This window comes from Mesocricetus auratus, unplaced genomic scaffold (genome assembly GCF_017639785.1).
Source record: "Mesocricetus auratus isolate SY011 unplaced genomic scaffold, BCM_Maur_2.0 Super-Scaffold_100037, whole genome shotgun sequence".
NCBI classification, from domain to species: domain Eukaryota; kingdom Metazoa; phylum Chordata; class Mammalia; order Rodentia; family Cricetidae; genus Mesocricetus; species Mesocricetus auratus.
In genome coordinates this window covers 10109198-10126681 of record NW_024429215.1, presented here as the reverse complement: position 1 = coordinate 10126681, position 17484 = coordinate 10109198, and the positions used below count along the sequence as shown (strand labels likewise).

The 17484-nt window shown below is 48.0% G+C and overlaps 2 protein-coding genes across 2 annotated transcripts; one reads left to right on the top strand and one right to left on the bottom strand.

Annotated features, from left to right (window-relative positions):
• Positions 1 to 786: 786 nt before the first annotated feature.
• On the top strand, positions 787 to 1762 carry LOC101838566 (olfactory receptor 2A1/2A42-like). Its single transcript, XM_005088765.3, has one exon. The coding sequence runs from the start codon at positions 787 to 789 to the stop codon at positions 1750 to 1752; it is 966 nt and encodes a 321-aa protein (XP_005088822.1). The 3' UTR covers positions 1753 to 1762.
• Positions 1763 to 8511: 6749 nt separating this feature from the next.
• LOC121135360 (olfactory receptor 10A7-like) lies at positions 8512 to 10909 on the bottom strand. The gene has a single exon (XM_040734021.1). The coding sequence runs from the start codon at positions 10907 to 10909 to the stop codon at positions 9938 to 9940; it is 972 nt and encodes a 323-aa protein (XP_040589955.1). The 3' UTR covers positions 8512 to 9937.
• Between the last annotated feature and the right edge of the window lie 6575 nt (positions 10910 to 17484).

The window sequence follows — 17484 nt, the reverse complement described above, 5'->3', positions numbered from 1 at the left end:
GCCCCCAGAGCTGGCTTGGTCTTACAACCCCTAACATAACCCCCCACCTGCCAGGCACCAACACCCTCTATGTGAGATATTTTGGGGTGAAGGGCTGAATGAAAGATGGTGAGGAGGTGGAGTTAGCACTGGATTTGGAGGGTTGGGCTTAGAGTTGGGGGTCCCAGGCTCTTATGAGGACTTAGACCAAACCAGCCTGAAGGAACCTGGTTGTGAATTACTGAGCCACATGCTGATGTAGAGCTACGGATACAGGAGGGATAATGGAAGGGACTGGCAGGGAGGCAGGAGGGGAGATGGCAGGGAGGGGAGAGGAAGTGGGTGGATGAAGAAGAGGAAGAGGGAAGAGAGGAGATAAAGGAGAAGTGGAGGAGGGAGACCGGAAGAGAGAGGGGAGGATGGAGGATGGAGAGAGGGGGAGAGACAGAGGTAGACAGAGAAGAGGGGAGGGGTATGGGAGGAGGGGGAAACAGAGAGAGAGGAGGGAGGAGGGAGGAGAGGGGAGAAGGCTGGGGATGAAGAAATGGGAGGAATGAGGGAAGAGAGAGAAGGGAGAGGAAGAGGGAAACTTCAGATTCGAAACTTCCTTCAGTGTAACATAGTCTGCGAGTGGCAGAGACAGAAGCAGTAAGAAGCTACAGTAAAAGGCAAGCGAGACATAACTTAGAGTTGGGGAGAACAAAGGAGGGGTGAGGGAGGGGAGGGAGGAGCCGGATACCACCCACATCCATTACCCTCCTAGCCCAGAGGGGCTGCAGTGATCCTGCCCTTGTCTCTGTCTCCAGGATGGGGCCAGGAACCCTCAATGACTCAAGAACCCCCGAGTTCCTGCTGCTGGGACTGTGGGCCCCACCTTCCCTGCGTCCCTTGCTGTGGGCCTCTCTTCTCCTGGCCTACCTCGCCACGGTGTTGGGTAACGGTGCCCTGGTGGGACTCATAGCCCTGGACAGACGACTACACCGGCCCATGTACCGCCTGCTGACCCACCTGGCCCTGCTGGACACGGCCTATGTGAGCACCACGCTGCCGCAGGCGCTGGCACACATGGCCATGCAGCGTGCCCGCCTCTCCCTGGCGCGCTGTGGGGCCCAGCTGTATGTGGGCATCTCCCTGGGCAGCTGCGAGGCCATCCTCCTGGCCGCCATGGCCCTGGACCGCTGTCTGGCCGTGTGCAGACCCCTGCATTATGCGACGCTGGTGACCACGCCCCGTTGCGCAGCGCTGGCTGGAGCATCCTGGACGCTGGGCTTTGGACTGTCTGTGCCCAATGCGGTGGCCGCACTGCGCCTGCCCTTCTGTCCCGGGAGGCCTGCGGTGGACCACTTCTTCTGTGAGCTTCCTGCGGTGCTGAGGACAGCGTGTGCGGACACCACAGCCAACTACAGGCTGGTCTACGGCCTGGGCGTGCCCATCCTCCTGGTGCCCTTGGCCTTCATCCTAGCCTCCTACGCCTGGATTCTGGCTGCGGTGAGCAGGTTGCCCTCGGCTGGGAGTCGCCGAAAGGCCCTGTCTACCTGTAGCTCACATTTGGCGGTGGTCGGGCTCTTCTATGGAACCGTGAGCGCCATGTACCTGCGGCCCCGAGCCTCTAGTGCTCTCCCCGCCAGACATCATAAGCTGGTGGCCGTTTTCTACCTGGTGATCACACCTGTTCTCAATCCACTCATCTACAGCCTTCGAAACCGTGAGGTCCACGCGGCAGCCCAGTATGCCCTGGCCCGACTCCGGGGCGGGAGCACTGTGCTGGGCTAAAGCTACTCGTGCGGGGCATAGAACTTTCTCATTGCTGGTCCCTTCAAATTCCGTGGGGACATCTTTGTATTTTATTTTTGTTAGAGAAGGTCTCAGTAGGTAGTCAGCTAGATTGGAACTCATTAGGTAGGCCAGGCTGGACTCGAATTCACAGATATGTGCTTGCCTTTGCCTCCTGAGTGCTGGGATTAAATGGGTGTGTCACACTACGGGGATGTTTTAAAAACTGTACATGTTTATTGACATTTTGAGGATTTCCCAGAGTGTGTTCTGATCACGTCCATCTCCCACTCCTCCCCCATCTCCTTCCAGACGCACCCCTACTTCCAACTGCAACCCCCAGTTCAGTTTGTGTCCCCTTGTCCTCATGGGTGTGGGGCCATTGAATGGAGCAAGGTGGACCTACCGGGGCTTTGCGCTTGCCAGGCCAGCCCTCTGCCACATCCCCAGCCCTGACGGCACTTTTAAATAAAGAAGTAGATGAAATTTTCAGACTTGCTGTGGCTCCATCATTCCTGTTACCGTGGAGAGTGAGAGAGAAATTACAGATAAAGTCACAAAGGAACTTTGCGCTGCACCCAGAAAATTCTCAGTGGACACTGCTGTCTGGACACCCCATAATATGTGTATGTCAAAGTCTGGAAGGAGGCTCCTGGGGGAGGAAAGCCAGTGGGGAAGGCAATGTGATTCTTATTTTAGTAGCGATGCATAGATATTGAAAAGTTAAACTACTTATTTTATAGACATGTGTGTGCCTGAGTGTGTGTGTGCACCGTGCACATTCAATGCCCGAGGAAGCCAAAACATGCTGGATCCTCTGGAACTGAAATTACAGACGATTGTGGACACTGTGTGGGTGCAGGGATTCAGACCTGAGTCCTCTGTGAGAGCAGTCGGTGCTCTTAACCGTTGAGTCATCTCTCCAGTCTCTGCTCTTTCTTTTTCCTTTTTTTTTTAAGACAGGGTTTCTCCGTGTAGCCCTGAGTGTCCTCAAACTCACTTTGTAGACCAGGCTGGCCTAGAACTCAGAACTTCCTGATCCTCCTGCATCAGCCTCCTGAGTCCTAGGATTAATTAAAGATGTGCACCACTGGCCCGGCCGGATATTAGTGGCGCTTGCTTGCCTTAAAACACTCCGGAGGCAAAGACTGCTGGATCTGTGTGAGGTTGAGGCCAACCTGATCTACCAAGGAAACCCTGTCTTGGAGAAGAGAGAGAGAGAGAGAGAGAGAGAGAGAGAGAGAGAGAGAGAGAGAGAGAGAGAGAGAGAGAGAGAGAGGTGCATACCTGGCTACTCTTACTTTTTTTAGTTACTTCAAAATGTAAAAATAATTTGTATATAGCAAGGTCCTGTTTTTGTTTTTTCTATCCCAGTCATCAGACAAAATACAAACTTAACAATCTCATTCTCAGAAATGCATGGAAGAGGCAGGAGGATTGAAAATTTCTCGTTCACCATGAGGGCTTTCATACATGTCCTCATTCAACTACATCATATACTTGGACCACAGTTACCACCAAAACCTCTTCTTTCTGCCCCTCTCAGCCTTTTGGTCCTCTATGGTAGGTTTCTCCACCGACACAGTAGGCCAGATCCAGACAAATTAAAAAGTAAAAGAGCTGGTTTATTTTGGCAAAGGACTCCTGGGTGACCCTCCAGGCCCCAGAGAGTGGGGCAGGAGAAAGGGCAGGAGAAAATTCACTTGGCGGTTCTAAAGTAGGGAGCTTAAATACCGTGTAGCCGGATGGGGGGTGATGATGGGTTTGTACCCAAGTATGGCACGCGGCACGCTTTTAGCTAAGCAGGGTCTTGAGGGGCTACCAGCTTCGGGGGATTGGCCACCAACACTGGAGAACTGGAATTTTTGGAGGTTTTTTCTGAGAGGGAGGGGTTTGAAGAGGGAGGAATAGCCAGATCAAGCAGGAGTGAGCTGGAGATTCCAGGTGAGCAGTTTGCATTTCTCTGTCTTTAAAACAAGACCAGACAGCCCGTAGTGGTGCATGCCTGTAATCCCAGCACTAGGGAGGCAGAGGCAGGCAGATCTCTGTGAGTTCCAGGCCAGCCTGGTCTACAAGAGCTACTTCCAGGACAGCCTCCAAAGCCACATAGAAACCCTGTCTCAAAAAACCAACCCCTCCCCCAAAAAGGTTAGAAATGCTTTGTGTTTTTCTCCATTTAATAAAATGTTTGGCTATAGGTATATTATAGATCATTTATGGTCTTGACACACCTTCTTTCTATTCTGAATTTTTCCAGGACTTGTATCATAAAGGAATGCTGATTTTTAAATTTTTATTTCTTTAGTTAGGTATACATGTGTGTCTGTGTGTACGTATGTGCACATGAGTGCCTGTGTTTGCAGAATGCAGAGGATGCATATCCTGGAACTGGAGTTACAGGCTGTTGTGAGCCGCCAGATGTAGATGCTGAGAACTGAGCTCAGGTCCTCTCCAAGAGCAGTCCATGGTCTTAACTGCTGAGCCATCTCTCCACACACTGTTTTTGCATGTGCAGAGAGACCAAATTCACATCTTGAGCTGTCACAGCCTCAGTTTTTGATCTTGTGCCTTAGTTTCCCCAGATCTAAACTCTACACCACTATGACATAGATGTTCATGGGATAAACCAGCAGGAACAGATTATAAATCAAAGGTGCCAATAAACTTGGGCCTGTACTCTCTCTGTTAGTGAACTTCTCACCGCTCTAACAAGCACCCAAGACAATCAGATTACAATACGAAAAGGTTATTTTCTTTCGGCTCACAGATGCAGACCCGCCAGCCGCCACTTTGGGTGAGGGAAGCAGAGCATAGGAGGAATGTGTTCCCTCTATCATTCTACAGGTACACTGGGAGTGCTCCAAAACCATGCATAGGCTCTGAGACCAAGCTCTTGTGATACTAAATAACAGGACACATCATTTGACGATACGTGGAGACCAAGGGTTATCATAATCACTTATCAGCACAGTGTATTTTGATCACTACCCACAGGACAAAGAAGGTGGGGATATTTTTGTGTTAAGTTTGGAGAAGAAAAACACTGTGCTGGGTAGTTCAGAGGGTCTTTTAAAATCTATATAATTAATTAATTTATTTATTATGTGTTTAGTGTTCTGCCTGCATATATGGCTATGCACCAGGAGAGGGCACCAGATCTCATTAAGGATGGCTGTGAGTCACCATGTGGTTGCTGGGAATTGAACTCAGGACTCTGGAAGAGCAGCTACTGCTCTTAACCTCTGAGCCTTCTCTCCAGCCACCTATTTTAGTTTTTAAAAATTCTGTGTATGTTGTGTTTGAAGTTCATGCTCATGTGACTGCAGGAGGCAAAGGAGGTCGGAAGAGGGCATCGAATCTCCTGGTTCTGGAGTTGCAGGCGTTTGTGGGACATCCAGGATGTGCCAGGAACTGAACTTAGGTCTTCTGCAAGGACAGTACTCTCTCTTCACTGCTGAGTCATCTCTCCAGACCCCCTTATTCTCTTTAAAGTTTTTAATTACATGTGTATTTTCAGCTAACTAATTAACTAATTAATTTGTGTGTGTGTGTGTTTGTGTGTGTGGAGTTCAGAGGATGACTTGTGGGAGTTGGTTCTCTGCTTCCACCATCCCAGTCCTGAAGACAACACTGTGTCATTAGGCTTCCTTGTGGATACCTTTACACACACAGCACGAGGCTGGTCTCTTATATTCTTCATACAAACAGAAACATGTGGGTGTTTAAAAGGGAATTTATTTTAGAAATTAATTTTAGTGATATATCCCAAACCGTAAGTTCAGAGGGTGTGGTTTTGAGGTTCTTTCACCAAAAAGATATGAAAGTTTAGGGATGTTTCCATCATTAATTGAGTCATCCATAATCAGGGTAGACCAGTACTCCAAAAACTATAGGAATATGTCCTACAATTATAGTGTGAAAGTGAACAAATATATAATAACATTAAAAATTCGATGGCTTATTAAGAGTATCAAGCACAGAGGTGTCATATAATCCAGTTTCCACCCTTGGTAGACACCCAAGTCAGAGAAAAGCACAAATCTATACAATACACTGTCTTTGGTATTTACATCTGTGCCACTCACAATAGCCCCAATCATGTAGAAACAACTCAGACGTCTATCAGCTGGGGCTGTGGACATAACTCATTGGGTAGGGTAGGTGCCCGTCTAGAATCCACCAGGGAAGGAGATGAGGGGTGTGTCTCAAGTGGTGCTGTTCTAGCCTAGAATCCTCCACTGAGGGCACGGGGCACATATCAGTGGCAGACCACCTGCCTAGAATCCACCAATGAGGTGCTGGAATGTTGTTTAGTGATAGATCATTTACCTAGATCTACCTGAGAGAGGCATGGGACATGTCTCATTTGTGTAATGTTTGCCTGTACCCCACCAGTGAATGGCTGAGGGTATGGTTCATTGATAGAGCACCCATCTAGAATCCCCCTGTGCGGTGCTAGGGCATAGTTCAGTCTTAAAACAAAGGAAGACAAAAAAGAATGCTTGCTTAGCATGCACATTGGTCTAGGTTCAGGCTCTGGCACCTTCTGAACAGCCACGTGCAAACACGCAGGTGTGCACATGCACACATGATGGAATACTAGAATCAATATTAAAATGAAAGAAATCTATGCTAGGCGTGTGTTACAATGCAGATGAACCTTGAAAATATTTTTCTATGGGGCCAAAGGTAGGGGCTAGTCTAGATACTAATTTACATGAATATCCCCCAATGGTCCTATCCATAGAGACTGAAAAAAGATGAGTAGGGACAAGACATTTGGGGATCCTCTACTCAATGGTCACAAGGTCTCTTTAAGGAGTGATGAGGTATGTGGGATGGAGCCACATCCTCGTGAATGTACTAAAGAACATTCTTGAGTCAGAATTTCTCTATGTAGCTATGGAGGCTGTAGCCAGGCTGTCCTCAACTTCACAGAGATCCACCTGGTTCTGTCTCCCCAATGCTGGCATTAAAGGCATACACCACAACCGGCCAGCTAGAACATTAAATTTTTTACTTTAAATTGGGCGAGTTGCACAGTATGTGGATGGTGTTTCAAAGAGCCTGCTAAAATTAGTGATGCTAACTGCACAGTGAGCAGAGTGATTGCTGTGTTCCGTCATGCTCCAGGTACTGCTCTAATCTCAGCACTTTCAAATGATTGGCAGAAGCTGGACCGATGGCTCAGTGCTTAAGGATGTGTACTGGGGCTGGAGAGATGGCTCACAGGTTAAGAGCACTGACTGATCTTCCAGAGGTTCTGAGTTCAGTTCCCAGCAACCACATGGTCTCAACCATCGGTATGAGAACTGGTGCCTTCTTCTGGCCTGCAGGGATGCATGCAGGCGGAACACTGGGTACATACTAAATAAATATAACTTTAAAAAAAAGTTAAAAAATAGAATGCGTGCTGCTCTTCCGGGATCTGAGTTTGAGTGCCAGCATCCATTCCAGGCACCCCCACAGCAGCTGTAATCCAGTTCCTGGGGATCCAATGCCTGTGGCCTCTGTAGGCACCTGCACCCTCCAAGATTAAAAACAGAATAAAACATTTTAAATAACTGACATTCTCTAGCCCTATAAAATGTGTCCTACATGAATCTCATTTCATGGACGACAAACAGAAGTGACTTTATCAATGTCTCATGGCCAAAGAGTGGTGGTGCCAGGATCCAAAGCCACATGGACTTGCTCCAGCTGCCCCTCTGCAGCTCTCTGCTTTGTGCCCACAGGTAAGTCTCTCCCAGAAAGAAGGAAGGGCTGTGTGTGCTCTCCCACTGGGAGGTCCATGCAAACCTTCCTTATTTATCATCTTCACTCATCATAGCAGAACTGGATCCACGGGCTTCTCACACCGATACTTCAATCCCTTCTCAGTTTCCCTGGCATGGCCAGGAGCCCTTGGGACACAGAGAGGAAGGAGAGTTGAGCCCTCTTCAAACCTCAAGGCTTGCCCCCCAATTCCACAACCTTCTAGAATAGTGCTGCCAGTTGTGGCAGTACTAGCACTTAGTCTATGTATATTCCTCTAGTCACTTGTATATCAAATATAATATGAGGGCTACCTAATATTGCTTATAATGTATTGATTGCAAAATATAAGAAAAACAAGTATTTATGTATTCAATGCAGACGGGATTTGTGTTTTTTTATTTTTTCTTTGAGATTTTTGTACATGTCTACCATGTATTTTACACACATCCACCCCTCATTTCCTCACCTTCACCTCCCCCTGCTTTCCCAATAACGTCTCCTTTACAACCCCATGTTCTCTTATAATCCTATAATCTAATCAGTGCTGTCCCTAAGTGCATGGGCATAGGATCATCCATGGGCCCAGACAACATTCCAGGGGCCACACTATAGGAAAGGGGCTGCCAAGGGCTGGAGAGTTGGCTCAGCACTTAAGAGTACTGAACGCTCTTCGCTCTTCCAGAGGATCTGGGTCCAATTCCTAGCACACACGTTTCAGCTCACGACTGTCTGTAACTGAAGTTCCAGGGGACATAACACCCATGGCAAAGCACCATTGGGCCTCATGCTGGCATGTCTGACCGGCTTGGTCCTGAGTGGGTGGTCCCAGCTGCTATAACTTCATGTGTGCAACGGGTGTGTCATGTCTGGGGGACAGCACTCCACAGCACTCCTCCCCATTCTCCAGCTCTCCCATCCTCCTCCTAGAGATGTATCGTATGTTATGATTGTTGTACCCACTCAGAGAGGACCCCAAGGCTCAAGGATCTTAATGACACCAAATCCAAGTACAAGAAGGTCCATTTATTTCAGGAAAACCAACTCGCTGGGGCTCAACTCTGTCAGGAGGGCAGCAAAAGCATGGCACTTTAAAAGAAAAAAGGAGGGGACGGGGGTGTCCCGAGTCTGCAAGTCCTAGTCTGCAGGGTATAGCAAAGGTTATCAGAAACAAAAGGCCTTGAGAAGAAGTGAGAGAGAATCCTGAGACTGCAAGTCTCGGTAGTGTTCCCATAGTTACAGAGATTACTTAGCACAGTAAGTCTTTATACATAGTTATAGCATCTCAATTTTTCATACAAATTTAGACGAGGCCTTGAGAAGACAATAACTGCCTTTGGTTAGGTAGAATTAATTGCCACATCTGTTCTCTGGGATTCCACGGCCCGAGCACATCCTGTGATTGTGGGCTAAGGGAGTAGCTGCCAATGCTGTTGCAGCTGCTGGTGGGTCTGAGCTTCTGATCCTGTAACCCCCCCTCACTTAGTAGGGGATTTTTATTTTCTTTTGTTTTTTCCGTCCATTTTCCTTAGTGGCCCAGATCACATCAATGAGGAAGCTCAAGGAGAACCCTGAGTGGGGGATTCCACGGCAGATGAGCAAGACCGAGGTGGAGGGACAAACACACCAGGCAGACAGAGCCTAAGTGAGAAATTTTATTAGAAAGGGCAGTGGGGCGTGAAGAGAAAAGAGGTAAAGAGACACAGAGACAGAGAGGACGAAAGAGAAGAGGGAGACAGGAAAAGTCCCGTCAGCCCCAGGAGAATGTCAGGAAAAACAGAAGCAGGAAAGAGAGAAGCAGCAAAGACAGCTGGAAAAGATAACCTAAGTGGGCAGGGTCTTTCTTTTAAAGGGGCCCCTTGCATCTGCTTGCAGAATATGCAATCATGGAGCCCTGGGCTGACCAGGGTGCTGCCTGAGTGCATTCTGTCAGGTGATATGGCAAGCCAGCATGATGCCTGAGTCCTTATTTTGTGAGCCTTGTAACTGGGTTGATAGACCTACAGCCAAGCACGCAGTCACTTGTTCTCAACATTACAAACATGAACAAGTATCTTAACCAGGTTCCTTGACAAATGTATGGATGTAAATGAGAATACTTGAAGTTTAACAACATGACCACTGTAGCCCCTCCACAGGACATGAGCTCAGGTGCCAGTACCCACATCAGGCACCTAGAAACTGACTGTAACTTCAAGTCCAGGAGATCATATGCATCCGACCAAAGGGTTGTGATACTCATGTGCTCATATTCACATGCAGAAACACCTACACATAACAAAACCTAACAAGAATAAATCATTTTTAAAATGAGAAGATTATGTCATTTTTGGAAAAACGAGTGGAACTGAAGGGTTTAACTGAGGTCCTCAAGACCACTAAGTTAGAAATGCTCCCCAAGTAATCGGGTAAATGAAGTCATATAGAGAGGTCAAGGGGTAAAGGTACCTCGTCTCTGAATGAAGACACGAACTAAGGCAGCCTTGACCTCCTTGTTCCGCAGGCTGTAGATGAGGGGGTTGAGCATGGGGGTCACCATGGTGTAGGACAGGGACACCACTTGCTTGCTCTCAGGGGAGTAGCTGGACTTGGGGCGCAAGTGGATGACACCTGTTGTGCAATAAAACAGAATTACCACGACGAGGTGGGAGGCACAGGTGGACAGGGCCTTGTGGCGCCCAGAGGCTGACGGCATCCGAAGGACAGCAACCAGAATCCTGGTATAGGACGTGACTATCAGAGATACAGGAACAATCATAAATACCACAGTGATCACGAAAATACTGTCCTCGAAGACTCTGGTGTCTGCACACACCAGGCTCAGCAGAGGTGGTATGTCACAGAGGTAGTGCCGAATGCCCCGAGACCCACAGTACGGGAAGTTGAAGAGCCAGATGGTGAAGACCAGCGACACAGGGACTCCTGCGAGCCAGCAGGTGGTGGCCAGCAGGTGGCACAGCCTCAAGCTCATGATGGTACCATAGTGCAGAGGCCTGCAAATGGCCAGGAAGCGGTCCCAGGCCATGACTGTGAGGAGCAAGGACTCAGATGTGACACAGGACAACACGAAGAACAGCTGCAGGGCACAGCTTATGGGGTACATCCCGCGACCAGGTCGCAGCAGGGTCACCAGCAGACGGGGCGCCACGTCCAGTGAGAAGCAGATCTCCACCAGGGCCAGCTGGCGCAGGAACAAGTACATGGGCGCTCGCAGGCCTGGGTCCAGGCTGGTGAGCAGGGCGATGAGCGTGTTGCCTAGCAGCGTGAGCAGGAAGATGGCCAGGAAGAGCACTGCGAGCATTGGGCGCAGGGAGGGCACATGTGCAAAGCCCAGCAGAACGAACTCCAGCTCATGTGTGCGGCTCTGATTGGTCCAGGGAGCAGCTGCCCAGAAGGGTAGCATGGGCTCGGGATTCGAAGCTGTTGAGCTAAAGACCAAGGAGGAACCCTATGGAGTACCAGAGGGAGGAGAAGATGAAGTGAGAATTGTACTTCGTGAGTCTCAACTTTCACCTCACCTAGGAGAGCTTAGGAATGATAAATCAAGCCAAGGTGTCACCATGGACAGTGCCCTTCTTAAAATCCCCAGTGAGGGCGGATGAATCAAAGCAACCACGTCCTCTAATCTAGCCTGTCTTTGCCCTTACAGTCCTCGCTCTTCAAAAAACAAACAAAACCCTTAGGTAGCCCTGGCTGTCTTGGGCTCCTTATGTAGATCAGGCTGTGCTGGAACTCACAGACATCCTCCTGCCTCTGGCATGAACCACCACGCCTGTGAGACGGTTCTTGGCTGGCTCTCCATCCTCGTCCCCTTCTGAACTTCTAGCTGACTAGATTCGTTTCCAGAACCTTCTCATCTGTGGTCCCTGCTATTTCCTTCTCACTTCACGACCTTTGTCACACAGGCAACCTTGGTGAAACTTAGTGTGTCACAAAACCAAAACAGAACAAAACGATGTCAGTGCAGGACATGGATTTGTGGGACAGTGAGGACTTGGGTTGAGATAGACAGAGCGGAGAGTGAAATGACAGTAATCAGAATTGCATATGTACACACACACACACACACACACACATATATATATATATACACATATACATATATATATATGAGACTGCCAAAGAGCAAATTAAATTTAGGATAAAATTCATCAAAAAAAGCAAAAAGATAGAAAGTTGCTTGGGTTTTGCTTGCTTGTTTGTTTATTTTTTGGTTTTGGTTTGGACTTTTGTTTCATTATACAGTCCTGGCTGACCTGGAACCCACAGTGTAGACCAGGCTGGCCTCAAACTCACAGAGAGCCACCTGTGTATCTCCCAAGGGCTGGGATTTAAGGCGTGTGCCACCACCACCTGGCAGAAATTATTTTCTTAAAGAATAAAGATTTCCACGACAGAGGAGGAATGGATGGGAGATACCATAAAAGAGGGAGCCATTATAAGTTGGAGGAAAGATCTGGCACCAGTGAGATCTTCACAGATCTACAGGAATGACACCAACTGGCATTAAGGCTACCTTAAATGCCTTCCCATAATGGTGAGAATGATGACTGCCTTATATGCCATCCTAGAACTCTCATCCAGATGGAGGCAGAGGCAGACACCCACAGCTGTGAACCGAATTGAACTCCTGGAACCCAGTTGCAAAGAGAAATGATGACCAAGGGAATAGGGATCAGGCTAGAGAGGCCCACAGGGGCAGCTGACCTAAACAAGAGGCATCACATGGACCCCAGACTGATGATTGGGGGGACAGCATGGGACTGATCCAGACATCCTCCCACTGAACCTGGGGCAGAGAGAAGGCCTTGGCAATCTGTGGGACCTTGGAGAGTGGAGCAGAATTTATTCCTGGCATACAGAGGGACTCTGGGATTCCATGCCAGGTGGAGGGATGTTCTCTTAGCCTGGACACATTGGGAAGAACCTGGGCCATTCCCTGGATGATGTGACAGACTCTGGAAATCCCTCATGGAGGCCCTTGCTCTCCATGGGGAGTGGAGGGGGGATGGAGTGGGGGTGAGGAGTTGGGAGGATTGGGGATGGGGGAGGAGAGGAGGGAGAGGGAACTGAGAGTGGCTTGTGTAACAAGTTAAATAAAAAATATGGAAAAAATACTTCCATGAAAACACCAGAACAAAAATAAAAAATAAAAACATACTAAGGGCAGAAAAACAAGGACTGTGTTTAAACTCCCTGAAGCTCATAGGATGTCAGTGGAATGAAGACTGGAAAACTCTGAAAGCAACTCAAATAACACCACAAGGAGGGAAAGGCTCACCCAACAAATGGAAAACACAAGAATGGAGAAGGTCTGATTAACACTAGGTGTCTAGAGAGAAATCCCTGCAGCATAGGAACAAGGCAGCCTCCTCTGAGCCTATTTCTTACCTGTGAAGTGGTGATAACAGGGTTTCACTTGGGAGGCTGCATGGCACAGCACTAATTATTGGGGTAGCCCCAAGTTTAAAAACTCAGCATGGCCTTAGCCATCTTTAATGGGGGTCAGGAGGCTGTGGAAATGACACAGGGTAAAGAACTTGTGGCACCATCATGAGGCCCTGAGTTCAGACCCCCAGCCAGACATGGCGGAGGGAACTTTCACCTCCGCACTGGAAGGACAGACAGAGACAGGAGGACCATCCGCCAGCTAGTCTACCAGAAATAGAGAAGGCCAAGTTCAGTGAGAGACCCTGGGTTGAAGAATAAGGCAAGATGCAGGACGACCCTTGAAAATGACCCGTGGGTTCCACTTACATACACCACTGTGTATACAGAGAGACAGACAGACAGACAGACAGACAGACACAGACAGAGACACAAAGAGAAAGACAGATGCAACAGTGGCCACGACAGCACCACCTCATAGTCCAGATCTAGGATGATAGAGGCAGGAATCAGGAATTCAAGGCCAACCTGGATTATGTTATGAGGGACTCTGACTCAAACCATAAAATATGAAATAGGATGGGATGGGAAAAGAGGAGAGGAGGAGAGATGAGGAGGGAGGGGAAAGGAAGGGAAGAAGGGGAGAGGAGGGGGAGAAGGCAAGAGGAGAGTTAGGGGAAAGGGACAGGGCTGGAGTGGAGGGAGGAAAGAGGGGAAGGGGAGAGGGGAGTAAGGAAGGGGGAGAAGAGAGAGGGAGGGGAAGGGTCAGGGAGGGGAGTGATGGGTATCAAAGTAGACTGACATAGAAAATATTCCGGAAATGTTGTACCCCAAAACCCAAGTTGTAAAATAATAAGGACACAGCAGTATCTTAGCTTTGGTTACGATTACTGGGATGAAACTCCATGACCAAAGCACCTTGGTGAGGCAAGTGTCCATTTGGCTGATGTATCTACATTGCAGTCACTGAAGGAAGTCAGCACAGGAACTCAAAGAGGACTAGAGCCTGGGAGCAGGAGCTGATGCAGAGGCCATGGAGGAGTGCTGCCTACTGTCCTGGTCCACATGGCTTGCTCAGCCTGCTTTCTTATAGAACCCAGGACCACTGGCCCAGGGACAGCACCATCCACAAAGTGCTTGACCAGCCCACATCAATCCCTGATTAAGGAAATGCCCTACACAAGATCTCCTGAGCAAATTGGAAGCATGGGGGAGGGGAAGGGAGTTAGGAGAAAGAGAAGGGACAAGAGAAGGGGAGAGGAGGGCATGAGGGAACAGTAAGATTGAGTGAGGGGAAGAATAGAGGAGAGCAAGAAAGGAGATATCATAATAGAGCGAGCCATAGTAAGTGTGAAGAGAAATCTAGCACTAAGGAAATGTCCAGAGATCTACAAGGATGACCCCAACTATCAATCTATGCAATATTGCAGAAGCCACCTTAAATGCCCCTCCCCAGTAATGAGACTGATGACTACCTTATATGTCATCCCAGAGCCTTCATCCAGTAGCTGATGGAAACAGAAGTAGACACCCACAGAAACATGGAGCTGAATTCCTGGAATCCACTTGCAGACAGGGAAGAGTCCTGAACAAAGGTGTCAAGACCAGGCTGGAGAAACCCACAGAAACAGCTAACCTGAACGAGGGTGAGTTCATAGACCCCAGATTGATAGCTGGGAAACCAGCACAGGACCAACCCAGACCCCCTGAACATGGGTATCAGTTAGGAGGCCTGGGCAATCTATGGGGCCTCTGGCAGTGGAACCAGTATTTAGCCCTAGTACATGAATGGGCTTTGGGAGCCCACTCCACATAGAGGGACACTCTCTCAGCCTAGACACACAGGGGAGGGCCTAGGCTCTGCTCCAAATGACAGGAGAGACTTTGAAGCTCCCTGGGGAGCAGTAAGGGGATAGGATGGGGGTTGGTGGGGGGCAGGGGAGGAGGAGAGGGAGAAGGAACTTGGATTGGTATGCCAAAAGAGCTTGTTTCTAATTTAAATAAAAAAAAGTAAATGCCCTACCCCACAGTTTGCCTACACCACAGTCTTTTGGAGGCATTTTCTTCACTGACAAGCTCCTTTCTCAGATGACTTTAGCCTGTCAAGTTGAGCTGAAACTATCCAGTACAGACTGTAGGATACACAACACACCACAGAGTTGCCTGGTTTTTCTTTCAGGCCCACATGTACAGGGAGAAATGTACCATAAATGTGGGAAAGGATACACCCTAAAACAACGATGGAGATTCCTCTCAAAAAATGAGGATCCTGGTTGGAAGTAATAGGGAATTTTAGCTTTGGTCCTATTAGGTTGTGGGCTGGCGAGATGACCCAGTGGGTGCAGGTGCTTGCTGCCAAGCCTGACAAAGTGAGTTTGATCTCTGCAAATTACATGGTGGAAAGGGAGAACCTGCAGGTTGTCCTCTGACTGCCACACTGCATTGTGACATGCACACACACACACACACACACACACACACATACACACACACACCTTAAACACATACGTACATAAATAAATGTAATCTTAAAATCTAACTTTAATTTTTAAAAACTACTGCAAACAAATCACTCTTAAGGACAGTACATGGCCAAAATCTCCTCAAAAAATAAGTTCAGTGGCATCTTGGGGTCTTGTTATCACATAAATTTTGTGTCAGGGCTTTGTTTCTTTATTCTTCAGGGAGGGGTTGAGATAGGGTCTCTCTGTGTAACAGCCCTGGCTGTCCTGGAACTCACTTTGTAGACCTCATAGAGATCCCCATGACTCTGCCTCCCAAGTGCTGGGGTTAAAGGCATGCACTACCACCACCCAGCTTATTCATTGACTTTTAACTTCCATGTATTTTGTGTATATATTATAACATCCGGGTCTCTGTATTGCAGTCCTGTGTGTACAAACATGTGTGTCTCTGATTCTACCTGTGTTTCTTGTGCTTTTTCTCTGGCTTTCCTTCTGCTTGATTTGTCCTAATCCAGTTTGCTTGTGTTTTCTTTGTCTTCTTTTATTCTATGAGTATTCTTTAGATGTCTGATTGTTTTGAGGAGAAGAGGTGTGAGTTAGGACCTGTAAAAAGTGTGGTAGGGGAAAGTGTATGAAAAAAATCTATTTTCAATAAAAAAGAAAAGCAGAAAAAAAGATTACTGTAAGGACAAAAAGAACCAAAGCTCATTCCAGCCACACTCTTTATGGCATCGAGTCCTGGAGAACTAAAACCATGGACCATCCCAGGCTGAGGATGTAGGTTTGCAATGGACTTTAATCCTCATCAGGCATTTTGTCTTGTTGTCTTTTTTGTGTTTTCATGTCAAAATGAATCATTCAACTAGAATCAGGGCTATGATCTCTCACTCCTTAAATTCTCCATCACCCAAAAAGGAAAATCAAATCCTATTTGTATTTCAAAGCATCATCTTCAGGGATTAAGATTCTGGACCACTCCTGAGCCAGGAAATTCACTTAGCAGCATCCAAGAAACATTCTTTTAGTGAATTAGAGCATTTTGAGATATGACCATGGCATCGACCAAGGATTAGAACTGTTTCTAACATGTCTCTGAACCCCACCCTATATTAAGTATGTGCACACAAAGGACACAACACCATCTTTTTATTTTTTTTCCTTAAGATCAGGTCTCACTATGTAGACAAGGTTGGTCTGGTAGCCACAATGTAGCTCAGACTGGCCTCCTACTTGTGGACAGTCCCCTTATGAGGCTGCCAAGGCCTGGGGTTCCATGTCCCAGTCACCAGCACTTGTAGGACCCGGCACTTCCTGCCAGAAAGCTCCAGCAGTGCCTGGGATGCCCATATCTTAATGGCGTTTAAACAAAGCTGTGCCTTGATATCTGATTTTCATTACAGACTCAGCGCCTCCTTCGGGAAGCTGGAATGAGAGATGGGCTGGACACAATCAGATATTAAGGGAATTAACAACTCAAAGCAGGCAAGGCATTCGGTGTGTGACCTTTATCTTGTTGAGCACTTCTCCCCCAACCTGTAAAGGGGAGGTCATAATATACCCAGACTGGTGGCAAGCCAGAGAGAAAGTTTGTCACTGAGTAAGTGCCCCCAAAGTGTTTCTAAGAGTGAGATAGAAGTTTGAATTCAAACTCTACCAGTTAGCACCTGTGAGAATGGCCTAACTTTTCTGTCCTTTATCTGCAAATTCACCATCACCCCACCATCACCAGCAGCAGCAGCAGCAGCTTCACCTAACTATATAATCTTAATCTTCGTCATCATGATAATGCCTCCATCAGCATCACTATCACAGAATGAAAAAGAAAACCCAATGATGTTCCTCTCCCAGGGATCACTACAGCATCTGTCAGGCAAACAGAGCCTGTGTTCATTCTTGCCTGCAGCATGAACCCTTACCCTTCATGGAGAGTTAGCTCACCTCTTCTGCTTCTCTGTCTGTCTGGAACTAAGTGGTGACACAACTACTCTCTCGATCCAGGAGTCCCCGGGGCTGACTGGGATCCAGAAACCAAAGCTCTGAGCAGAAAATGAGAGCCCAGAAGACTCTCACTCCCCTTGGAGAATTGTGTTCATTAGGTGACTCTGTGCCCCAGGTGAAGACAGAG